This window comes from Leptonychotes weddellii, chromosome 12, assembly GCF_054177405.1.
Source record: "Leptonychotes weddellii isolate Sample4059 chromosome 12, ASM5417740v2, whole genome shotgun sequence".
NCBI classification, from domain to species: Eukaryota; Metazoa; Chordata; class Mammalia; order Carnivora; family Phocidae; genus Leptonychotes; species Leptonychotes weddellii.
This window is the reverse complement of record NC_138380.1, coordinates 26,291,327-26,312,319: the sequence shown is the minus strand read 5'-3', so window position 1 is coordinate 26,312,319 and position 20,993 is coordinate 26,291,327. Positions and strand designations below refer to the sequence as shown.

The 20,993-nt window shown below is 34.8% G+C and overlaps 1 protein-coding gene across 3 annotated transcripts in view; it reads right to left on the bottom strand.

Annotated features, from left to right (window-relative positions):
* Positions 1-20,993, bottom strand: part of FAM3C (FAM3 metabolism regulating signaling molecule C) — a 52,383-nt gene that overhangs the window by 11,936 nt on the left and 19,454 nt on the right. For all 3 annotated transcript variants that reach the window (XM_006727819.3, XM_081800188.1, XM_081800189.1), the window contains exons 4-8: positions 15,390-15,419; positions 14,141-14,264; positions 4,831-4,889; positions 3,645-3,695; positions 1,560-1,644 (exon numbers count right to left, since the gene is read on the bottom strand). In XM_006727819.3, the coding sequence (XP_006727882.1) occupies positions 1,560-1,644; positions 3,645-3,695; positions 4,831-4,889; positions 14,141-14,264; positions 15,390-15,419 (349 nt within the window). The remainder of the gene's footprint in view (positions 1-1,559; positions 1,645-3,644; positions 3,696-4,830; positions 4,890-14,140; positions 14,265-15,389; positions 15,420-20,993) is intronic.

Sequence of the window (20,993 nt, the reverse complement as noted above, 5' to 3'; positions counted from 1 at the left end):
CTGTAAAGGATGTCTTTCATTCTTGACAAAAGTATACTTTTCATCTGGATAAAGTATCATAGAAGGGATTTGAGAAATGCTATTAAAGGGGTCTTAGCCACCCCAGAAAGGTAGTACACTTAATTTTTATAAAATAGTTATTAAAAAATTGTAATAGTGTCTGATTGGGGCAGGAAGAAGTAGGAACAGAACACAACTAAAAACAAAGTCAAATCTACATAAAAATAGGCATTGTAAGCCACTGGGAAATAATGAATGCATTTTTTAAAATACATGAAAACAGTGAAGTCACTGGAATAGGAAAATCTACTAAGTATTCAATTTGGAGATGGGAAAATACTTCTCAAGTATAAAAGTAGAAGAAACTAAAATGAAAAATCCATACACTTCACTAAATAAGAATGAGTCTAAACTTAGGAGTCAACCTAAATGGTCAAAAGACACTTTGCAAGAGAAAGAGCCAAATATACTTGTGAAAAAAAAATGCATTCTCACCAATAACCAAAGAAAGGCACATTAACAAAATCTCTTTCCAAAACTTCTTAAAAACAATCGGTGTCCTGGAACTTCTGAGAGACATGTTAAATTCGTATAAACTTTAAAAAATCCTTTTTAAAAAACATACACATCCTTTAATTCAACACCTCACCTCAAAAAAAATCTGTCTTAAGGAAATAGAGATGACTGTTCAAAAATTTTTAAGACAGTACACTTTTGCTAAGTATGAAAATTTGGAAATAGCCTGAGGGTCCAGCAGTAGGTGTTTTATTAAATAAATTTTAAATCATGACACGTTTAAGAATTATATGAGGCAGACATGAACAATTTTGTTATCAAAACTATTTAATGTTACAGGAAAATATCCACCACATAAATAAATCAAAAGAAATGCTATAAATACTAGCATTCCAAATGTTTAAGATGAAGAAAATATGTATATTAAGAAAACTAGATATGGAAACTAAATTATCAGTGGTCATCACTGAATAGATGAACTGTAACTTGTTTTTTCTTTGTACTTTTCTGTATTTTACAAATTTTACAACGTATGCAATTTTAAGAAAAAAGTTATAAATTACCATGTGTTAAACATTATGAAAAACATTATCACACCTATTCTTTCACAGTTAACTCCACTTCTAGGAACTTACCCTAAGGACATAATCAAAAGTGCAAAATCATTTATGGAAAAGGATGTTTATGGAAATGTTATTTATAATAAAATAAATCTGGCAATAATAGGGAAATTTTAAATAAAGGTGGGGACATATGATCAACTGCTGGTAGGCCATGAAAAATGCTACTTAAGAATATTAATGTTAGAGAAAACAATTTAAGGTTGTTAAAAACAGGGCATAACAAACTTGAGGTATGTGGATCGAATTTTATGACAATATATGTATGATAAATACACAGAAAGAAGGAAGCAAATAAAATGTTAATAGTGTTTATCTGGAATTGATTACTTTGCTCTATTTTATAAATTTTTTCACTGAAAATGTATTGCTTTATAATTAATTATAGTTCCAAAAATAATACAAATTTTTAAGTTTACATACTTGGTTGCTCCATCATCATATGTTCCCATTAAGACTATTGTTCCATCTTGTATGGACTTCAGAAACTCAATAAATGGGGCCACATCTGAAGAAAAAGAAAGGATTGATGGGTTTTGGGGTTTTTTAGTGACTAAGTAGCCGTCATGATAACCACTTAAAAGTTAATATTAACTAAAATATAAAGTATTTGCAAATCAATAATTTCAAATGTAGAGTAACCAAAAGGGAGACAAAGCTTATGAATCGGTTAAAAATGAACTTTGTCCTTTAATAGGATCCCAGCATCAACTTAGAATTTCCCAACCCTGATTCATCCTATGTGTCTTCTGTACTGATATTCCAGGGGCTAAATGAAAAAAACATAGCAAAGTTGTATTAAAGTATGACTGACAATTTGAAGAAAGAAACCTGATGGGGATGGGGGAGGAGCGTAGAAGAAAAGCTCATGGATTCTCAGAGCATATGTAAAATTGTTTGTATGGGTACTTATCTAAGAGGAGGATACAGAGCTTTTATCTAATTCATAAAAGGTTCTGTAATTTCTTAAAATATTATATAAACACACACACACACACACACGAACATACATGCATACATATATACACTCTGATTTAAAGGATCCTCTGGGCACATCTAATTCCTGTAAACTAGAGGAAGGAATGAAGGTTATATCTAATTATGGCAAATACTACAGTCATTACCTGCTTCGTCTAGTGCACCAAGATACACGAAAACTTAAAGATAAACCACTTCGGTGACCACACACTGGCATGGCAGATCTAGATCACATACTACCGATTGTTCTACGTCTTCAAACTCTCCAATGTCAGGTCTCCATGTAGTGCCCAAGTCTAACATTGCTTCAGAACTGGGTTGCTTCAAATTTACCCAGTTTCTTTCCACAGCAAAAAATCCAAAGATGTCCTCTAACTGAATTCTATTTTATAGTAATAGCATTTTCAACTCTGAGAAAATATAACAGAGCAGCTAACAAATCATTTTCTTTTAAATGCACAGACAGAAGTCAACTGCAACTATTTCTTCACTTGAAGAGACTTTTTGGTGTAATTAATCTACCTGTGATGAAGCAACAGAGCTTCTGATTTCAACGAAGGTTCTGCAAGAGTGTTTCCAGGTAGTTCAGTGTTGGTAAGGCCAATTATGCCATTAGAAGCTAAAACTGATGGCAGCATCTTAAATTTATACCGTTTTTACAGCTATGAAAAGTCCTCCTAATCTCATTTAAAAAATAAATAAAACACTGCATCTCATTACAAGCTGAAGAAGTATTAGAAAAGCTGAATGGTCTGAAAACTTAACATAAATTTCAAGAAGACTACCAGTTATTGGCTTCTAGGGAATATATAAAGGGGTTGGAAACGGGGAGGTACAGGGCACAGCCTCATGCTGAGAAATATCCTGAACCAACAACTTAGAAAAGAATCAAAAGATAAATCAGTGTTGGCCTTACATGAGATTTGAGGAAGAAATTTCTTTTGGGCACACTCTTGTTCAAGATGCTAGGTCCTTGCTTCTGCATGTGGGTAACTGACTTACACCTGTTCCTTGAGGAACTTCCACATTAGGAAGATGCCTGTGAACTGCTCTAAGTGCAATGAACTAAAAAGAAAATGCCTTCTCTCAAATATTCATCTACTTTAATAATAATCCTAATTATAATTTACTTTTTGAGACTAACAAATCATATGCAAAAAATGTCAATTAAGTTAAAAATGCTTAAATTGTTTATGCCCTTCTCCAAATTACTTATTCTTTTTAAAAAATGTCAGAGACTTAAAGGATCCAAGGCTTTCAATTAGTTGTCCTGCAGAAAATAGGACTCAGATTTTTAAAATCTCAATTTTGATATTATTGCTCTTAATTACACACACAATTTCCATAAAAAAAAAAAGCAAAGTAAATGCAATATGACCTAATACTTCACTATAGCTGGATGTTTAGTGAGAAGAGAAAATGAACTAACACAAATATACCATCAATCTCTCATTAATGGGCTATATTATATTGAGAAAGCCTAAGAAGTCAGTGTTAGCAACAGAACAGTTATGTGTTATTCACACTTACCTCCTCCCCACATGTCAAAATATTTGGTGTCTAATACTTCTCCTGTTTTTCCTGAAAGAAATGGAATTCATGTCAGATTATGCAATTGAAATATATACTGTGTAAGACAGGAGATCTTATCCAGTGATGGGTTTGGATTCATTAGCAGAGAAAGAATTATTTTGAGACTTAAAATCTGAACTGTATGCATCTGAAATATATTTCTAAGAATAACTTTTGAATAAATTAAAATTCTGGACTTTCTCACGAATCTCATAAGCCAAGGAGCAGCAAACTGAAGTTCACAGCTGAGTGTAGACCGCTCAACTTCAGTTAGGTTTCATCCTTGTGTGTTACCATCTTCCCTTACTTAAGAATTAGCAAAAAATACGTAAACCTTTTACAAAAAGATGACTTGCGTTTTCTACCATTAAAGCCATCTTTTAAATTTTTTTCAGATTTCCCTTTGAAAATGTATCTTTTTTGCTATCAAATACGTATAGAAACTTTTATGTAAGAAAATAAAGTAAAAATGCAGAAACTTATCTTCTGTTGTGAAAGAAATAAAAAATATTTTCCTATACTACGAACTGGGTAAGGCGGCCGTGGTCCCTAATCGCCTGATACAGCCTTAGAGGGTTACCGTACCAGAAGGAAAAGACAATCATGCAGTCAGGCCTCATTTCATGGGTTCATATTTTCAGATTTGATTTTGCAAGAACACTTGAGACCTTCAGGATTCGATGAACTTATTTTCACTAATGAACTTATGTGACAAATGTGGACAATACCGAAAAGTTACAATTAATCCTTACTCTTCATCCCTCTCCCCACCCCTTCCATTAGTCCATGACCCTTTGTCATTTACAAACCCTCATGTGTCACTCTGTCTTCCCATTGTTAGAATCCAACACCTTCAGAATTCATCAATTTAATGTTAGGTTGGTTTTAGCCTGACAACCCCATGGGAAACTCTCCACACACTGCACAGCAAGGAGGGTGCTTCCAAGGAAGCATGCTCGCACACTTAGACACCAAGTCGCCACGTATAGTTGGTTTTTCAGGAGGATGGGAGGAAGTTGGGGAGGGGGCTTTAGTGTCAAGGGTGGCACTTTCTAACTTGATCCCTTGACAGCAGAGGGCATTTTACTCTGGGCCACATGAATCTCCACTGACCACATCTGTAAGGTGAAATAATTATTCTTACCATTTACTAAGGCAACATTGATCCCTCTTCCAACATTATTCTTAACACCACTCATTAAACTGAAGGAGAAAAGTCAAGACAAATTTAGAATTAGATACTGTACATAAACATGTATCAGAGAAATAAAACCATGCCAAAAAAAAAAAAGTTGGGGATATTATATATACACACAATTGTTTAAGAACTGCAGTGGAGATTAAAAGATCTCTACTACATCAGAGAAGACAGTCTAATATTATATAATTTTTAAGCAATGTCCTTAAGTAAGATTTCACAAATCGATGTATTAAAAAGTATCAGGACCCAAATAGTAGACTACTTTTTGCTACTCTGTGTCAGGTTATGAAATACCATTTTAGAAAATCCTTAAAACATGTGGACAGTAAACACATATTTTGCACCATTCTCAAAGGATCAAACAATTGATAATCTCTTTTCTACTTTTTGCAATATCCATGTGACATGAAACAGAAATGAGATGCTTTTATCATCTGGAAGCAAGAAGAGTTTCACCTACTTCACCTAATTGTGAACATTCTCTTAGTGATTATCAATGTAAAATTTCTCTATACCCAGAAGAAGGTATCTTGCATTCATTTAATTACTGCATCTAAGCACAGTCACTTGCATTGTCACACCTGAGGTAATCAACATCCAGGAGCAGCTCACAGACCACTATGATTCTGTGAAACAGAAGGCATGAGTGGAACATTTGCTTGTATCCGTTCAGTTTGCTGAATTAGAATAATTAAAATTGTAGGTATCTACAGTCTCAAAACTCAAGGTAATAGTAATATTGCTACTGGTGTGCTGTTCAATGATTAACAACTGGTTTGAGGTTGATGGAGCAGGAGAAGGATGCATATATGGGAATATACACACAGACACACACATGTCCATATATGGGACATCCATACCTACACAGGCAGGTGCCTAAGTTTATTATAAACTTTACTAAAATATAAAGGATTTTGTAGCACACAATTTCACAAATAATAAAAGCTATAATATTTCATTATGCATTCCACAGAGCCAACTGATTCTAACAGAGTATGTTGCTTTTCATAGAATTTAGATCTGTAGCTAAAGCATGGTTGCAAGTGATGGATGAATGCTGTTCTAACAAACGCTGGATGACATTTCATTTAAAGAGTAAGACACCTCTTCATATACCTGTTGGCCATTTGTATTCCTCTTTTGAGAAATGTCTATTTAGGCCTTTTACTCATTTTTTAATCAGGTTATTTGGTTTCTTGCTAGTGAGCAGCAGGAGTTCCTTATATATTTTGGATGCTAATCTATCAGATATATGGTTTGCAAATTTTTTTTCCCATTCAGTAGGCTGACTTTCCATTCTCTTGTCTCCTTTTCTGTGCAAAAGCTTTCTAGTTTGATGTAATCTCATTTGTCTACTTTTGCTTTTGTTGCCTAGGTTTTTGGTGTCTTATTCAAAAAATTCATTGCCCAGACCAATGCCATAAAGTTTTCCCTAGATTTTCTTCTAATAGTTTTTTGGTTTCAGATCAAGAAACTGATTTTAAATATAATGATACAGGTAGGTAAAAAGTAAAAGAGTAGAAAGAGAAAAATCATGTAAACTTTAATCAGAAGAACACAGGATTACTACTCAATAATAAAGAATCCAATTTAAAAATGGGCAGGGTTTGAATAGACATTTCTCCAAAGAGGATACACAAATGGCCAACAAGCAAATGAAAAGATGTTAAATATCATTAACCATCAGGGAAATGCAAAATGAAATCACAGTGAGATACCACTCAACACCCACTAGGATGGCTGTAATCAGTAAGTCAGATAATAAGCAGTGTTACGTGGAAAAACTGGAACCCTCATACACTGCTGTTAAGGTAAATTGGTGCAGCCACTTCAGAAAATAATCTGGCAGCTCCTCAGATAGTTAAACATAGAATAACTATATGAACCCAAATCCAGTCCTAAGTATGTGTACAAGAAAAATGAAAACATGTCCATACAAAACTTATATACAAATATTTATAGAAACATTATTCCTAATAGCCAAAAAGTAGAAACAAACCAAATGTCCATCAACTGACAAACGAATAAACAAAATGTGATATATCTATATACAATGGAGGATTATTCTGTCATAAAAAGGAATGAAGTATTGATACATGCTACATGGATGAACCTTGAAAACACTATGCTAAGTGAAGAAGCTGATGACAAAAGAACCCCTACATATTATATAATACCTTCTATATGATAATGTCCAAAATAGATACGTCCATAGAGACAGAAAGTAAAACATGGTTACTTAGGGCCGGTTGGGGAGTGGGGGAGAAGGGAGTGGAATGGGATGGGAATGGGGTAGAAGGGCAACACAGCTAAAGGACACAATTTCTTTTTGAGGTATAAAAATGTTCTAAAATTGACTGTAGAGATGGTTGCACATATCTGTGGATATACTAAAAACCATGACTGTATACTTTAAATGAGTGAATTGTATGGCATGTGAATTATATCTCAATAAAGCTGTTTAAACAAAAGAAAGTAGGAGTGGCTATATTAACACCAATTAAATAGACTCCAGAGCAAAGAAAATTAGCAGAGAGGGAGATTACATAATGATCGAAAGGTCACTTCAGCCAGACAGAGTAAACTTAAATGTGTATGTATCAAGCAACTGAGGTACAAACTACGTGAATCAAAACCAGACAGAACTGAGAGAGAAACAGAAAATTTACAATCACAGCTGGTTACGTCAACAGCCCTCTTTCAACAACTGATTGACAGAAAATTACCAAATGTATGGAAGAACTCAACAACAGCATTAACCAACAGTGTCAAAATGACATTTATTGAACATTCTACCCAACAAGAGCAGAACACACATTCTTTTCAAGTGTCCATGGAGCATATACTAAAGGTAGATAGACCATGAGTCACAAAATAAACCTCAACATTTTTAAAAGAATTGAAATCACACCAAGTGTATTCTTCAACCACAATGCAATCAGTAACAGAAAGATAACAGGAAAATTTCCAAACACTTGGAAGCTAAACAACATACTTCTCAATAATCCATGGGTCAAAGAGGAGGTCTGAAGGGAAATTAAAAAACACACTGCAATGAAAGAAAATATAACTTATTAAAATTTGTGAGGCATAGCTAAGAGAGTACCGAGAGAGGAATTTATAACACTAAGTACTTAAATTAAAAAAGAAACTAAAAGGAATCCCATAAACCTAAAGTAAGCAGAAGGAGAGCAATCAAAAACAGCAGAAATCAATGAAACAAAAAGCTTGTTCATTAAAAAGGTCAATAAAATTAACAAACCTTTAGTAAGACTGACAGAAAAAAAGACATAAATCACCAATATCAAAAGTGAAATGGGATATCACTATAGACCCTGCAGACATCAAAAGGATAAAGGAATACTATGAACGATTTACCCTTGTAAATTTGACAACTCAGATTAATTAGGCCAATTCCTCAAGAAGTACAAACTAACACAATTCATCCATTATGAAATAGATCATTTAAATAATCCTGTAACTATTAAAGATACTGAATTCATAGTTTATAAACTCAACTCACTGGAAAATCTCCAAGCCTAGACAGTTTCGCTGGAGACTTCTACCAAATGTTTAAAAAAAAAAACAAACAATTAACACTACTTCTACACAAACTCTTTCAGAAAACAGAATACCTCCAATTTTATTTTATAAAGCCAGTATTAAAATACCAAAACCAGAGTAAGACATCATGAGAAAACTACAAACCAATATGCTTCATTAGTATACAGGCAAAAATCCTCCTTAACAAAACATTAGTAAATAGAATTTAGCCTTATATTTAAAAAGCCAGAAACCATGACCAAGTCAGGTTTAGCCTATGGATACACAGATGTTTTAATATTTGAACAGTTAATATAATCCACTGTATTAACAGATTTAAGAAAAATTACATGATCACCTCAATACAGAACATGCATTTGACAAAATTCAACACCCATTCATGATAAAAAGTCCCAGAAAACTAGTAATAGAGAACTACCTCAACTTGATAAACAACATTTCCAAAAATCTACACCTAACATCATACTGGATGGTGAAAGACAATACTTTTACCCTAAGATCAGGAACAAGTCAAGGATGTCCATTCTCACCATTACTATTCAACACAGTATTGGAAATTCTAGCCAATGCAATAAGGCAAGAGAAGTGAAATAAAGGCACACAAATCAGGAAGGAAAAAATAAAGCTGTCTTTATTTGCAGATGACATGTTTGTCTGTATGGATAATCCCAAGGAATTTACAAAAACAAAAACAAAACTCCTAGAAGTAATAAATTAATTTAGCAAGGTTACAGAAGATACAAGACCAACACACAAAAATCAACTGTGTGTCTATATATTAACAATATAAAAACTGAAATTAAAAATACAGTGCCACCTACAATTGCTTAAAAAAAATGGGGGATACTTAGGTATAAATCTAATAAAGCATGCATAGGACCTGCAAGCTGAAACCCACAAAAATGGTAATGGAAGAAAACAAAGAATATATAAAGAGAAATGCCATATTCATCAACTGAATAGTAAAGATGGCCAATTCTCTCCAAATAAATACACAGATTTCACACAATTCCTAACAAAAATCCCAGGAAGATTTTCTGTAGATAGAGGCAAGTTATCTAAAATGTATATGGTAAGGCAAAGAAACTAAGTAGCTAATTTGGGGGAAAAAAAAAAAGAAGAAGAAAATGGGAGGAATTATTCTACCTTATGTAAAGACTTACTCCATAACTAGTATAATCAAGAGCATGTGGTATTAGTGGACAGATAAATATACAGATCAACGGAATGAATAGAGAACCCAAAGCCAAGTGGGACCAAAAAATGCACCAGTCGAAATATAGGCAACTTATTTTCCAACAAAGGAGCAAAAGCAATTCAATGGAGGGAGGATAGTCATTCCAACAAATGGTGCTGAAGCAACTGGATATTCATAGGCCAAAACTGAACCTCAACCTACATCTCATACTTTATTCAAAAATAAATGTAGAATGGATCATAGATTTAAATGTAAAACATAAAACTATAAAAATTTTAGAAAATCATGCAGAAGAAAACCTTTGAAACCTACGGCTCCATGAATGATGGATTTTTAGACCTGACACCAATCCATAAACAAAGCACATCCATGAAAGAAAAATAAATCAATAAATTGGAACTGGATTATCAAAATTGCAAACTTTGGCACTAGAAAAGATCCTAGTGAAAAGGATGTCTAGACAAGCTATGGGTTGGGAGAAAATAGTCACAAACCACATATCTGACAACAGGATTCATATCCAGAATGTATCTCAAAAACTCAAATTGCAGTAATTAAAAAAAGAAAAACAAACACTCCAATTACAAAATGGACAAAGACATGAATAGATATTTCACTGAAGAGGCTATATGGATGGCAAAACAAACAAACAAAAAACCCCATATTAAAAGATGTTCAACATCACTAGCAATTAAATTGAGATATCACCACACATTTGAATAGCTAAAATAAAAAACAGTAACACCACCAAATTCTGACAAGTATACAGAGAAACTGGATCTCTCATATATTGCTGGTGGAAATGTAAAACGGTGCAGTCACTCTGGAAAATGTTTGGCAGTTTCTTACAAAATTAAACATACGCTTACCACACAACCTAGAATTCCTGGGGATTTTACTGCAGAGAAATAAAGATGTACATCCACAAGAAAACACGTATGTGGTTGCTCACAGCACTTTTATTGGTTAGCAGCTAAAACCTGGAAACAACTAAATTGTTTGGTTGAGGACAACAGGTGATGGATAAACTGTGGTATATCCATAGTACAGACTATTACTCAGCAATAAAAAAAAGGTAATTAACATGAACCAGTATTTCAAGAGTATTAGGCCAAGTGAAAAAAGCCAATCTCATATGGTCACATATTTTATGATTCTATTTCTATAACATTCTCAAATTTCAAAATGATAGAAATGAAAAACAGGTGAGTGGTTGCCAGGGGTCAGTGATGGTGGGGAGAGGATATCAGGGTGGTATAAGAGAGATCTTCATGGCGATAGAATAATTCTGCATCTTAATTGCTGTATTGGCTACATGTATCTACTGTATCTACACATGTGATAAAATGACACAGAATGACACACATTGTACCAATGCCAATTTCCTGGTTTTGATACTGTACTCTAATTAAGTAAGATACAATCATGGGGAAACCGGTATAGAATACACAGGACTACTCCGTACGATCTTTGCAATTGCCCGTGATTTCTGTAATTATTTCAAAATAAAGAGTTAAAAAAAATAACTCTACTTGAAGGTCCATTAAAAAAGGAAAAGGATAAAAATTTGATTTTGAAAAGCTTAGTAGCATTTAACTATTTATATCTACCCATATGGGTTGCATATCTGCCTTCAAAATCTCACCTTTCATTCTCTAAAATTTACATGTAATAAAGCACAGACATTTTCCATGTGTGTTCAAGAGTAGTTCTGAAAGATGAGCCATAAGGAAAGCAACTAAACGTGCTGCCCCAAAAGAAGGCAGTTTAGAAATGCATTTGCTCTGCTCCTGCGAGAAATATGTAGGTAAACTCCATCATTAATGTTAAGAAGCAACACCAATGATTAACCTGTTACATTAATAGCTGTGTATCACGGTGTCTTAATACTTAATAATCAGAGTTTCACAGTGTCTCCACCATGGAGTATGCTGCCCTGTCTATCTCAGAGCAAAGGAACACAGGCAACAAAGAAGCAGAATGGCAGAGGCTTCCCACAAGAGGGCAGCAGCTAATCAATTTTTAAAACCTGTAACTAGCAAATGACAAACTTGAAGATTTTTAATATGTCAATTTATAAATATATAAACCGGTCTTATTCACACAAGTGGAAGTGTTTTCTTTTATCTTTCATGAATATGAAGGTTCCCCTACAACCATTCCACACCTCCAGACGAAAATCTAAAGAAAATACTATGTAATCTGTAGACAGATTCTACATCTTTGCACATAGTTTTGTTTAAAATACCTACTTTATGTTTTAAATACCACATCTTAAAATGATCAGTTTAGAGCAGGGTTTAACAAACTATAGCCCATGGGACAAATCTAGCCAACTGCCTGTGGTTTGTTTTTTGTTTTTGTTTTTTTTGGGGGGGGGGGGTTATTATTTTTGAGCTTAGAATGGTTTTTATATTTTTAAATGGTTACACTTTAAATGTTTATATAAGTACTTATACACTTTCCTTGATTTTACCTCTTGACCCTTACAGTCAAAAATACTATCTGGCCCCTCAAGGTAAAGTAAATGAATAAATCCATCAAAATAGTTTGCTGTATATTCCTATACCAAACATTAAGATTATAATAAAAGGCGAAGTATTATCCTAATATCAACTTCATATAAACTGAAATCAAATGAGTATATGCCTAAAATAAAAGCTGTATCTTGAACGTAAGATAATTCTAATGGGTTCTCTAATGCAAAATAAAAAGAGCTACAATTCCTGTATTGTGTGACACTTGATGTTTATACCCAAGATTTTCTATCCCAAGCTAATGAGAAGTTTGAAATCCATGTTAATCTCCATAATATATCTGATGCATCTAACCTGTCCTTAAAACCATAACCACCACCCTAATCTTAATATCGTCTTTTGTCTATATTGAGGTTTCTCGAACTCAGTCTATGAGGACGTTACGGCCCCAATAACTCACGTGGCAAGGCCGTCCTGCCACACTGGGGGAATGGGTCAGAGCATCCCAGCCACTGTAGAGCCAAGTAGAGCCACTGTAGCCAAAACATCGCAGAATGCCTATAGACCTTGGCAAATGTCCCCTGGGGAGCAACATCATCCCCACTGAGAAGCACTGATCTGGACTAGTCGTCTCCAAAATGAGTGTGCATGTATTCAGGGCATGTGCAGGAAAATATTAAAATTTCTACTTACATATTTTTAGCATCTATTGATAGATTTAGTGAATGCACATGAAAAAAGCCCTGTCACCACTGTGGAGAGGGGCAGTGAGAGCCTTGGCAGCTACTGGCAATGGCCTTCCAGTTGTTCTCTCTATTCTATTTCCCAAATCATTTCATACATCAGTCAGATAATTTTTTCAACATAAATCAAATGACATGCCAGAATCTGAAAACCTTCGACGACTCAAACACTCAGAAAAAGATCTCATCTCCTTACCTGCACGGCCTTTAAGTTCCTACTGGCCTGGCCCTTCTCCCTCAATCTCATCTCGCTCACCCCCATTGCCCTGCATCACACCCTGCTGCTGTGCACAGCTCATCTGTCTGATTGTCCAGGGAAGAGCAGATTAAAAGCATCAACCTAAAGGAAGGGCTTGTGATCTCAGACACCAACTTCACATACAAGTGATCGTCAACCCTAAGGCAGGAGGCTGAAAACTTAAAAACTGTACTTGGTAGAGCATCTCAGTACAGAAAACCATTCCACTTAGTGGCAAACAGTTCTGTATCACAACAGGGGGAGGTTATTACTGGATTATTTCACACTTCAACAGGCACTCAGACGTTTAAAACAAAGGATGTTTGTGAGACAGAGCATTCGTTATCTAGGGCAGTGCTGTCAAATGGGACTTTCTGCAATGGTGGAAATGCTCTGTATTCAGCTGGGTAGGCACAAGCCATGGGTAGCTACTGAGCACTTGAAATGTGGCTAGTGTGCCTGAGGAACTGAACTTTTAATTTTAATTCATTTAAATGAATTAATTTTTTCCTGATTACTTAAGAATCAGAATTAAATCATCACATGTGTCTATGGCTACCGGATGGGACAGCCCACGTCTAGAGGATTCAGAGAGGAAATCCCTCATCTTTACATGAAGCTGAATAAATGCTATGTTCTTATGTCACTCTAATATGAAATTTCAGAATTTTTTTAAAGGTTTTATTTATTTATTTGACAGAGACACAGCTAGAGAGAGAACACAAGCAGGGGGAGTGGGAGGGGGGAAGCAGGCTCCCTGCAGAGCAGGGAGCCCAATGCGAGGCTCTATCCCAGGACCCTGGGATCATGACCCGAGCCGAAGGCAGAAGCTTAACCGACTGAGCCACCCAGGCACCCCAAAATTTCAGAATTTTAAGGCTCTTTAAACACATGGGAGAAGAAATTGTGTAATGAAAACTGAAATCACTTTTTAAAACACGCCCCATATATTTTCAAAAGATCCATTAAACTCAGGTTCAATTTGCTATAATTTAATAGCACATCATATACTTCCAAACTGATAAATACTTACATATTGTCTTCCAGACAGATTTTGGGTCCCACCACATTGGCTGCGCCACTTGCCATTTTAAAAGCAAAATGCTTCTCAGGGCAAGCTTTTGAGATTCCACATTTATATCTGGGGGGTTTTGTAGCTTTGGGGAGAAATGTTTTTAAAAAAGTATTAGTAGACTCTATAATCAGTTTGTTTCATATCTTAAACCAGAAAGAGCATTATGTAAAAACACCAAGATATATGTATCTTAAAATACATACAAAACAAAAAACAGAACTTCCTAGGAAACAAGCTAATAATTGACATAAATGAATCAAGTAATTGATCTTGATGAAGGTAAATATATTTTATCTAATTACTTTTTTTATTTTTCTAAAGTTTTTAATTTAGCAAACAATATTACATTAGTTCTAGGTGTATAACATAGAGATTCAACAACTCTACATGTTATTACGCTATGCTCACAAGTGTAGCTACCATCTGTCACCATACAACACTATCAAAATACAACTGATTATATTTTTACACTATAGCTTTTATTCCTCTGACTTGTTAATTTTTAAACGTGGAGTTTATTTCTCCTACTCCCTTTCACCCATTTTTGCCCATCCCCCAGCCATCTCCCTTCTAATTATTTTTAAATTTATTTTTAAAATTCAGGATGGGGAGGGGCACCTGGGTGGCACAGCCAGTTAAGCGACAGACTCTTGGTTTCAGTTCAGGTCATGATCTCAGGGTCGTGAGACTGAGTCCTGCGTGGGGCTCTGTGCTCAGCCCGGAGTCTGCTTAAGATTCTCTTTCCCTCTCCCTCTGCCCCTACTGCTCATGCTCGCTCTCTCTTTCTCTAAAATAAATAAATACATCTTTTTAAAAAAATTCAGGATAGGGGAGGTTTTGAATTGCTACTTTACATTTCTAGTCCATATATGCACAATACACTATTAACTCTAGAATGAGTAAAAAGCCTAACACATCACTGACACTGAATATCTGCTCACGTTCTAGTTCTAACGAGGAACTCTTCTTTCACACATTTTCTGTACTTACACTACTGAAACTAAAAACACTAATAAAATATCCATTATGAATACCAATATATACCAAGAATATTAAGCTGTCCATTCAAATAGCATCCTTATAACTTAAAAAGTTCTAACTCAATTTTGCTCAAGTTGAAATCTCTCCATTGTTTGATTTTAAGTGCTCATATGCCTAAGATAAAACAGAATAAACCGTCTGCAAAATATTGACATGAAATACTTACAACGCGCAGCTGTGTCCAATGCTGACCTTGCTAGGAAAAAAAAAAAAAAGGTTATCTTTGTTAGAAGGAATAAAGCTATTGTCAAATATCCACTTTTTAAACACATTTGGAACTAAAAGACATAAAATAAAAAACAATATTGCTCTAGAGAAAAAGTGTGAAAGTAACTTTAGGCTACAAAACTCACTACAAACAATTATGCAGAGGAATTATGGATGGTAGTATTTTATTACTGATAGAACATTTTATTCTTTATATTTTATTTTTATTTCTAGTTATAATTTAAATCTCAATCAGAAAGATACTCTACGAACTTAATTTCTTTTTAGATTTCTTTTTCAATTTTTTCCAGCTTTCTTAAGACATAATCAACACAGAACATTCTGTAAGTTTAGGTGTACAATATGTTGACTTGATACATCTATAAATTGCAAAATGATAACCAGTATAGTATTAGCTACCACCTCCATCCCATCACATAGTTACCATTTCTCTTTTTGTGGCAAGAACATTTAAGATCTACTCTCTAATCAACATGCAAGTATATGATACAGTTATTACTGGCTATAATCACCATGCTACATTAGAGATCCCCAAACTTGTTAATCTTGTAACTGGGAGTTTAGACCCTTTGAGCAAAGTCTCCCCCTTACCTTCCTCCCAACCCCTGCTAACCACCATTTTACTGTTTCTCTGAGTTTTTCCTTTTTAGATTTCACATATAACTGATACCATACACTATTTCAAACTTCCCTTTAAATGACCTTAAATATATACTCGGTGACTACTATGGCGTTTAAAAGTTGATCCTGCTGTACACAGGTGTTGTGTACACATGCATATAAAGTCCTGGAGAATATATATAAACTTATCTTGGTGGTTAGGCTAGGAGATTCGGGGGCAGGGAACACAAGAGGGATGGTGGTGGTGAGGAGTTTAATTTCTCTAGAATAGAAATGTATTGGGTGTAATAAACAAAATAAGGTCAATTACTAAGCCTTTTATAATTTATCAGTTCAAGGAAGCCAGAATCTTATGATCAAATCTAAACTTTAATGCAGCAGATCTCAACCTGGCCATCTACACTTAGAGCTTTTTAAAAAGCACTAACATCTGATCCCAGTCTAGGGAATTACAGTTCAGATCATCGACAGTATTGTGGGCAGCCACTTCCCGATTTGGCTAATAAGTATGCGGTGTCACAAATATTTGTCAGCTGTATGACTATAAATAGTCACTGGGTTTTTAAAAAGTTCTATACTATTTTAGATAATTGAGAATTTCCTGTAAGTCCAGAACTGAAACTGGAAACAGAAAGTTAAAACTGAAAAATAATATGTAAATGTTTAAAAAGAGGAAAATTACCAAGTAAATGAAGGCTCATTAACTCTATAAAACACTCAAAATATTACATGCCACTGAAGTCATAAAAGCAATGGGAGTAACATGGAGAAAGTCTAATGCATGAAATAAAGCAAAAAATCAAGCCTTATCTATACGAAACATATTCATGGATAAGGACAAAGACTTGAAGGAAAAAAAAAAAAAAGACCATTTAGTAAATTAGAGTGCTGGGACTACTGGGATCATTCTTTTAATTTCCTTAATTATGGCATAAAAGTAAGGGAAACATCAATTCTAGAGATCATCTGGTCCAAAGCTCTCACTTTTGTAAACAAAATTAAAGCCCAGAGAGTGATTAGCAGCATAAACACTAGATATTCTCAACTTCACTTTGCCCTGAACAAACACATATCATCAGACTCAGGTGTTAAAATATTTACAGAAAAACACTGTTCAAATCAGGAATTCTGGTATGCCTAACTTATGGTAACAAGATATGGGGAAGACAGTGGGATCAGAATAGGGGTAATATAACAGAGCTCATTCATATATGCTGGGTACTCTTATCAAGTACTTTTGCATGTATTACTGATTTAATCATCATTCCTGTTTCAAAGAGAAAGAAACTGGGAACTGAGAGGTTTACTGATTTGATTTGTTTCAAGTCATAATTAATAACTGGCAGAGATCGTTTTCAAAGTCCTATTTCACTCTAGCACCCAAACTCCTATTGCATTGCAAAATGGGAAATGTCTGAGGTCCTCTGATCACATGCATAAAAACTGCTAGTCCTGCTCAGGGCAGGATGCCAGGATAGGGAGCTTTCAGAACAACCCTTCTGACTGGAGAGGATTCAAGACTGAAGACAAGGAGTCCACAAGGACCAGGATGCTGCTAAAGTAGTCCAGGTAAAAAGGCATAGCAGCTGGAACAAAGGTAATGACTGTGGGTTTGAAACAAGTAGACCAGTTCAGAACAACTAAGGAAGCAACACTGATGGGACTTGAGAATGGACCAGATGGAGGGATGATGGAAAGGCAGCAGTCAAGTTTGCCTCTTGGACATTTGGCTTTAGAAGCCTTCATTTATTTTATTTTATTTTTTTTAAAGATTTTATTTATTTATTTGAGAGAGAGAGAAAGCATGAGGTGGGGAGGGTCAGAGGGAGAAGCAGACTCCTCGCTGAGCAAGGAGCCCGATGCGGGACTCGATCCCGGGACTCCAGGATCATGACCTGAGCCGAAGGCAGTCACTTAACCAACTGAGCCACTCAGGCGCCCTAGAAGCCTTCATTTATTCATTCACATGAACCAATGAACAAAAACACCATGTCTGCACTCAGATGCTCATAATCTAGTGAGGAGATAGGGGTAAGGAATGGGTTCGTTGCTGAACCTGCCAATTTTAGATACTTGGAGACGATCCAAGTGGGAAAGTCTCAAAGCCACCCTAAATGAGATCTGGGATGAAGATATAAATGGGAAAGTTAACAAAGGCTGACCAGAGAGGCCTCTGGATTTAAAATCAGAGAGCTGATTAGAGAATTTAGAGACATCAATAATCAACTAATGCTCAAAGAGGAGTGTGGCTGAGCAAAGGGAGGTAGAAGAAAAGCCAGGGATGAGCCTATAAAATGGTCAAGCTAGGTTGCTTGTCAAACTTAAGAGATTAAAAAAAAAAAAAAAAAAAGGTAAATGCTATTTAATTCAAAAAATGTTACTGGGATAGGATCTGGGGAAAACCAGTTTTTTAATCATTAGACTTTTAAATACTAACATCACCTCCATTTACTCTGTGTAAGAATAAAGAGAAAAGAGGCTAAAGGTTTAAAAAAAAAACAAATAGGGGAGCCTGGGTGGCTCAGTCAGTTAAGCATCCAAATCTTGGTTTCAGCTCAGGTCACGCACCATCTCAGGGTCGTGGGATTGAGCCCCCTGTCAGACTCTGCACTCAGCTCAGAGTCCACTTGAGATTCTCTCCCTCTGTATCTCCCCCGCTTGAGTGCACACACGCTCTCTCAAAAAATAAGTAAAATCTTTAAACAACAACAAACAAGTCTTGGAAAGACTTTTCTTCCCAGACCAGATGAAAACTAATTTTTATCTAATATTTATCAAAACCAAAAGCCCTCTACTGAGCCTGCAATTCTGAGAATTTTAACACCTGAAAGCCAGACAGGTAAATTTTCACAAATAAAATGGGATGTTCTCCATATGTAGAGTATGGGCACAGCAGGCCAGCAAAAATCCCTCCTTCCCTGCAACTTGTATTCTTCCAACTACCCTAACAGCTTTAATTCTTAGTTTCTTCCAATATACAGCTTTTCACTTTAAGGAATAATAATAAACATTTTTCATTTGGTTTGCATTTTTTTCAAGTTTTATTTAAAATTTTTTATTTTAGGGTCACCTGGGTGGGTCAGTCATTAGGCGTCTGCCTTCAGCTCAGGTCATGATCTCAGGGTCCTGGGATCGAGCCCCGCCCACACTGGGCTCCCTGCTCTGTGGGAGGCCTGCTTCTCCCTCTCCCACTCCCCTGCTTGTGTTCCCTCTCTCTATGTGTCTCTATCTGGCAAATAAATAAATAAAATCTTTAAAATAAATAAATTAAATAAAATTTTTATTTTAAGAAAATAAACAGCCAGGCACCATTTTTAACTGTGGAATAATAATCATGAATTATTCAAGATTAAATTGCATCAAGATAAACTGAGCTTTTGTACAGTTTAGATATAAAATATCTCTGGAAAGCTAAAGAAGCTCACTGACTGCTGAATCTTTTACATTAACTGAATTTAATTTTCAAATTACTAGTTGTTTTTATGGCTTATATGATGACTGAAGAATTCTTAAAAAATAATTTAAAATGACTGAAAAACAAATGTCTCCAATATCTATGAAATAAGTAACATATCAAATAGAATTAGAACACTTACTTTCTTCAAGAAAAAGGTTAATGGCTTAATCATTATTATCTCCTCTTATCAGATGAGCTGATAAAATGAATTCACTTGGAATTTTTTTTTCAGATTTGGGTTTCATCAATGAATGCCATCCAATAAGTCAAGCTACAGAAATCAGAACTATTTCATACTTTAGTTTTTAATAATGTCAAGTAATTTATGTATATACTATTTCAATGGTTTAAATCTGAGGGTAAAAATAAATCAACTCAATAGAACAGTAAGTACTGCAGTTATATATCCAAAAATAATTTGGAATGTGTTTAGTACATTCACTAGTTTTAAGTATCCATGCTGAAAACTAACACTGTGTTAAAATGCAATCATAACTAAAACTCACAGATTGTATCCACGCTGATATCCTGGTTGTGACACTGTAGATAGTTTTCTAAGATGTTACCAATATGAGAAACTGTGTAAAGGGTATGCAGGATCTCTATGTATTACTTCCCACAAATGCATGTGCATCTACCTACAATTATCTCAAAAAGTTGTGTGAAAAGCTTGTTTTTAAAAAATCACAATGTATTTTAGTAATTTCAACTAATTGTGAGCAAAATTTTCATTCCATTCTAGAAATAGTTCATTTTATTTTTCTATAATAGTACTATACAATAACCTGAATCTAAATTTATAGAACTATCAAGTAAGCTATTATATCAACACATAGAAAAAAAAGGAAAAATTCACCACCAATACAACTGTAGTTCACCTCATGGGATCCACTAGTATACTGATTATAGAAACAATTCTAATGTTGAGTTAAACTTATCACCCTTTGGTAAACTGAGTTAAATGCTAAGCAAATGGCAAAGACAACCCTATCTTCATCTTTGCCCAATTATTCTGTGATGAGAATTAAAATATAACAAATTAAATTTTCACCAATTCAATAAATTGGAATCCAGTAAGGTTTTGTGGATATAGTGTAAGACTTCAGTTATGATAACAAAATAAGCCATCTGTCCTAAGAATGTGTAAATCAAATACCTAAAACACACACAATAAAACCTTGTGGATCCCCAACATTAGGGAAAATCAAAATGAAAATTAAGAGACAACTATTCTAGTTAAAATAGCTCAGCGTCTTTTCATAGCTGACTACCAGGGGCTTTTCAATTAATATAGCCTTAAATGAGTCCCACTTTGGAAATACTCTTCCTCCCCATGTAAAAATCCTAATCCTCAATCACCTACATCCATTTTCCATCCAATCAGCATGTACTGTCTACATGTACGGCCCAGCGCTAGAGCCGGGTGAAGCACCAAGGTGTTACTGCCCTTAAGATTCATCCTCT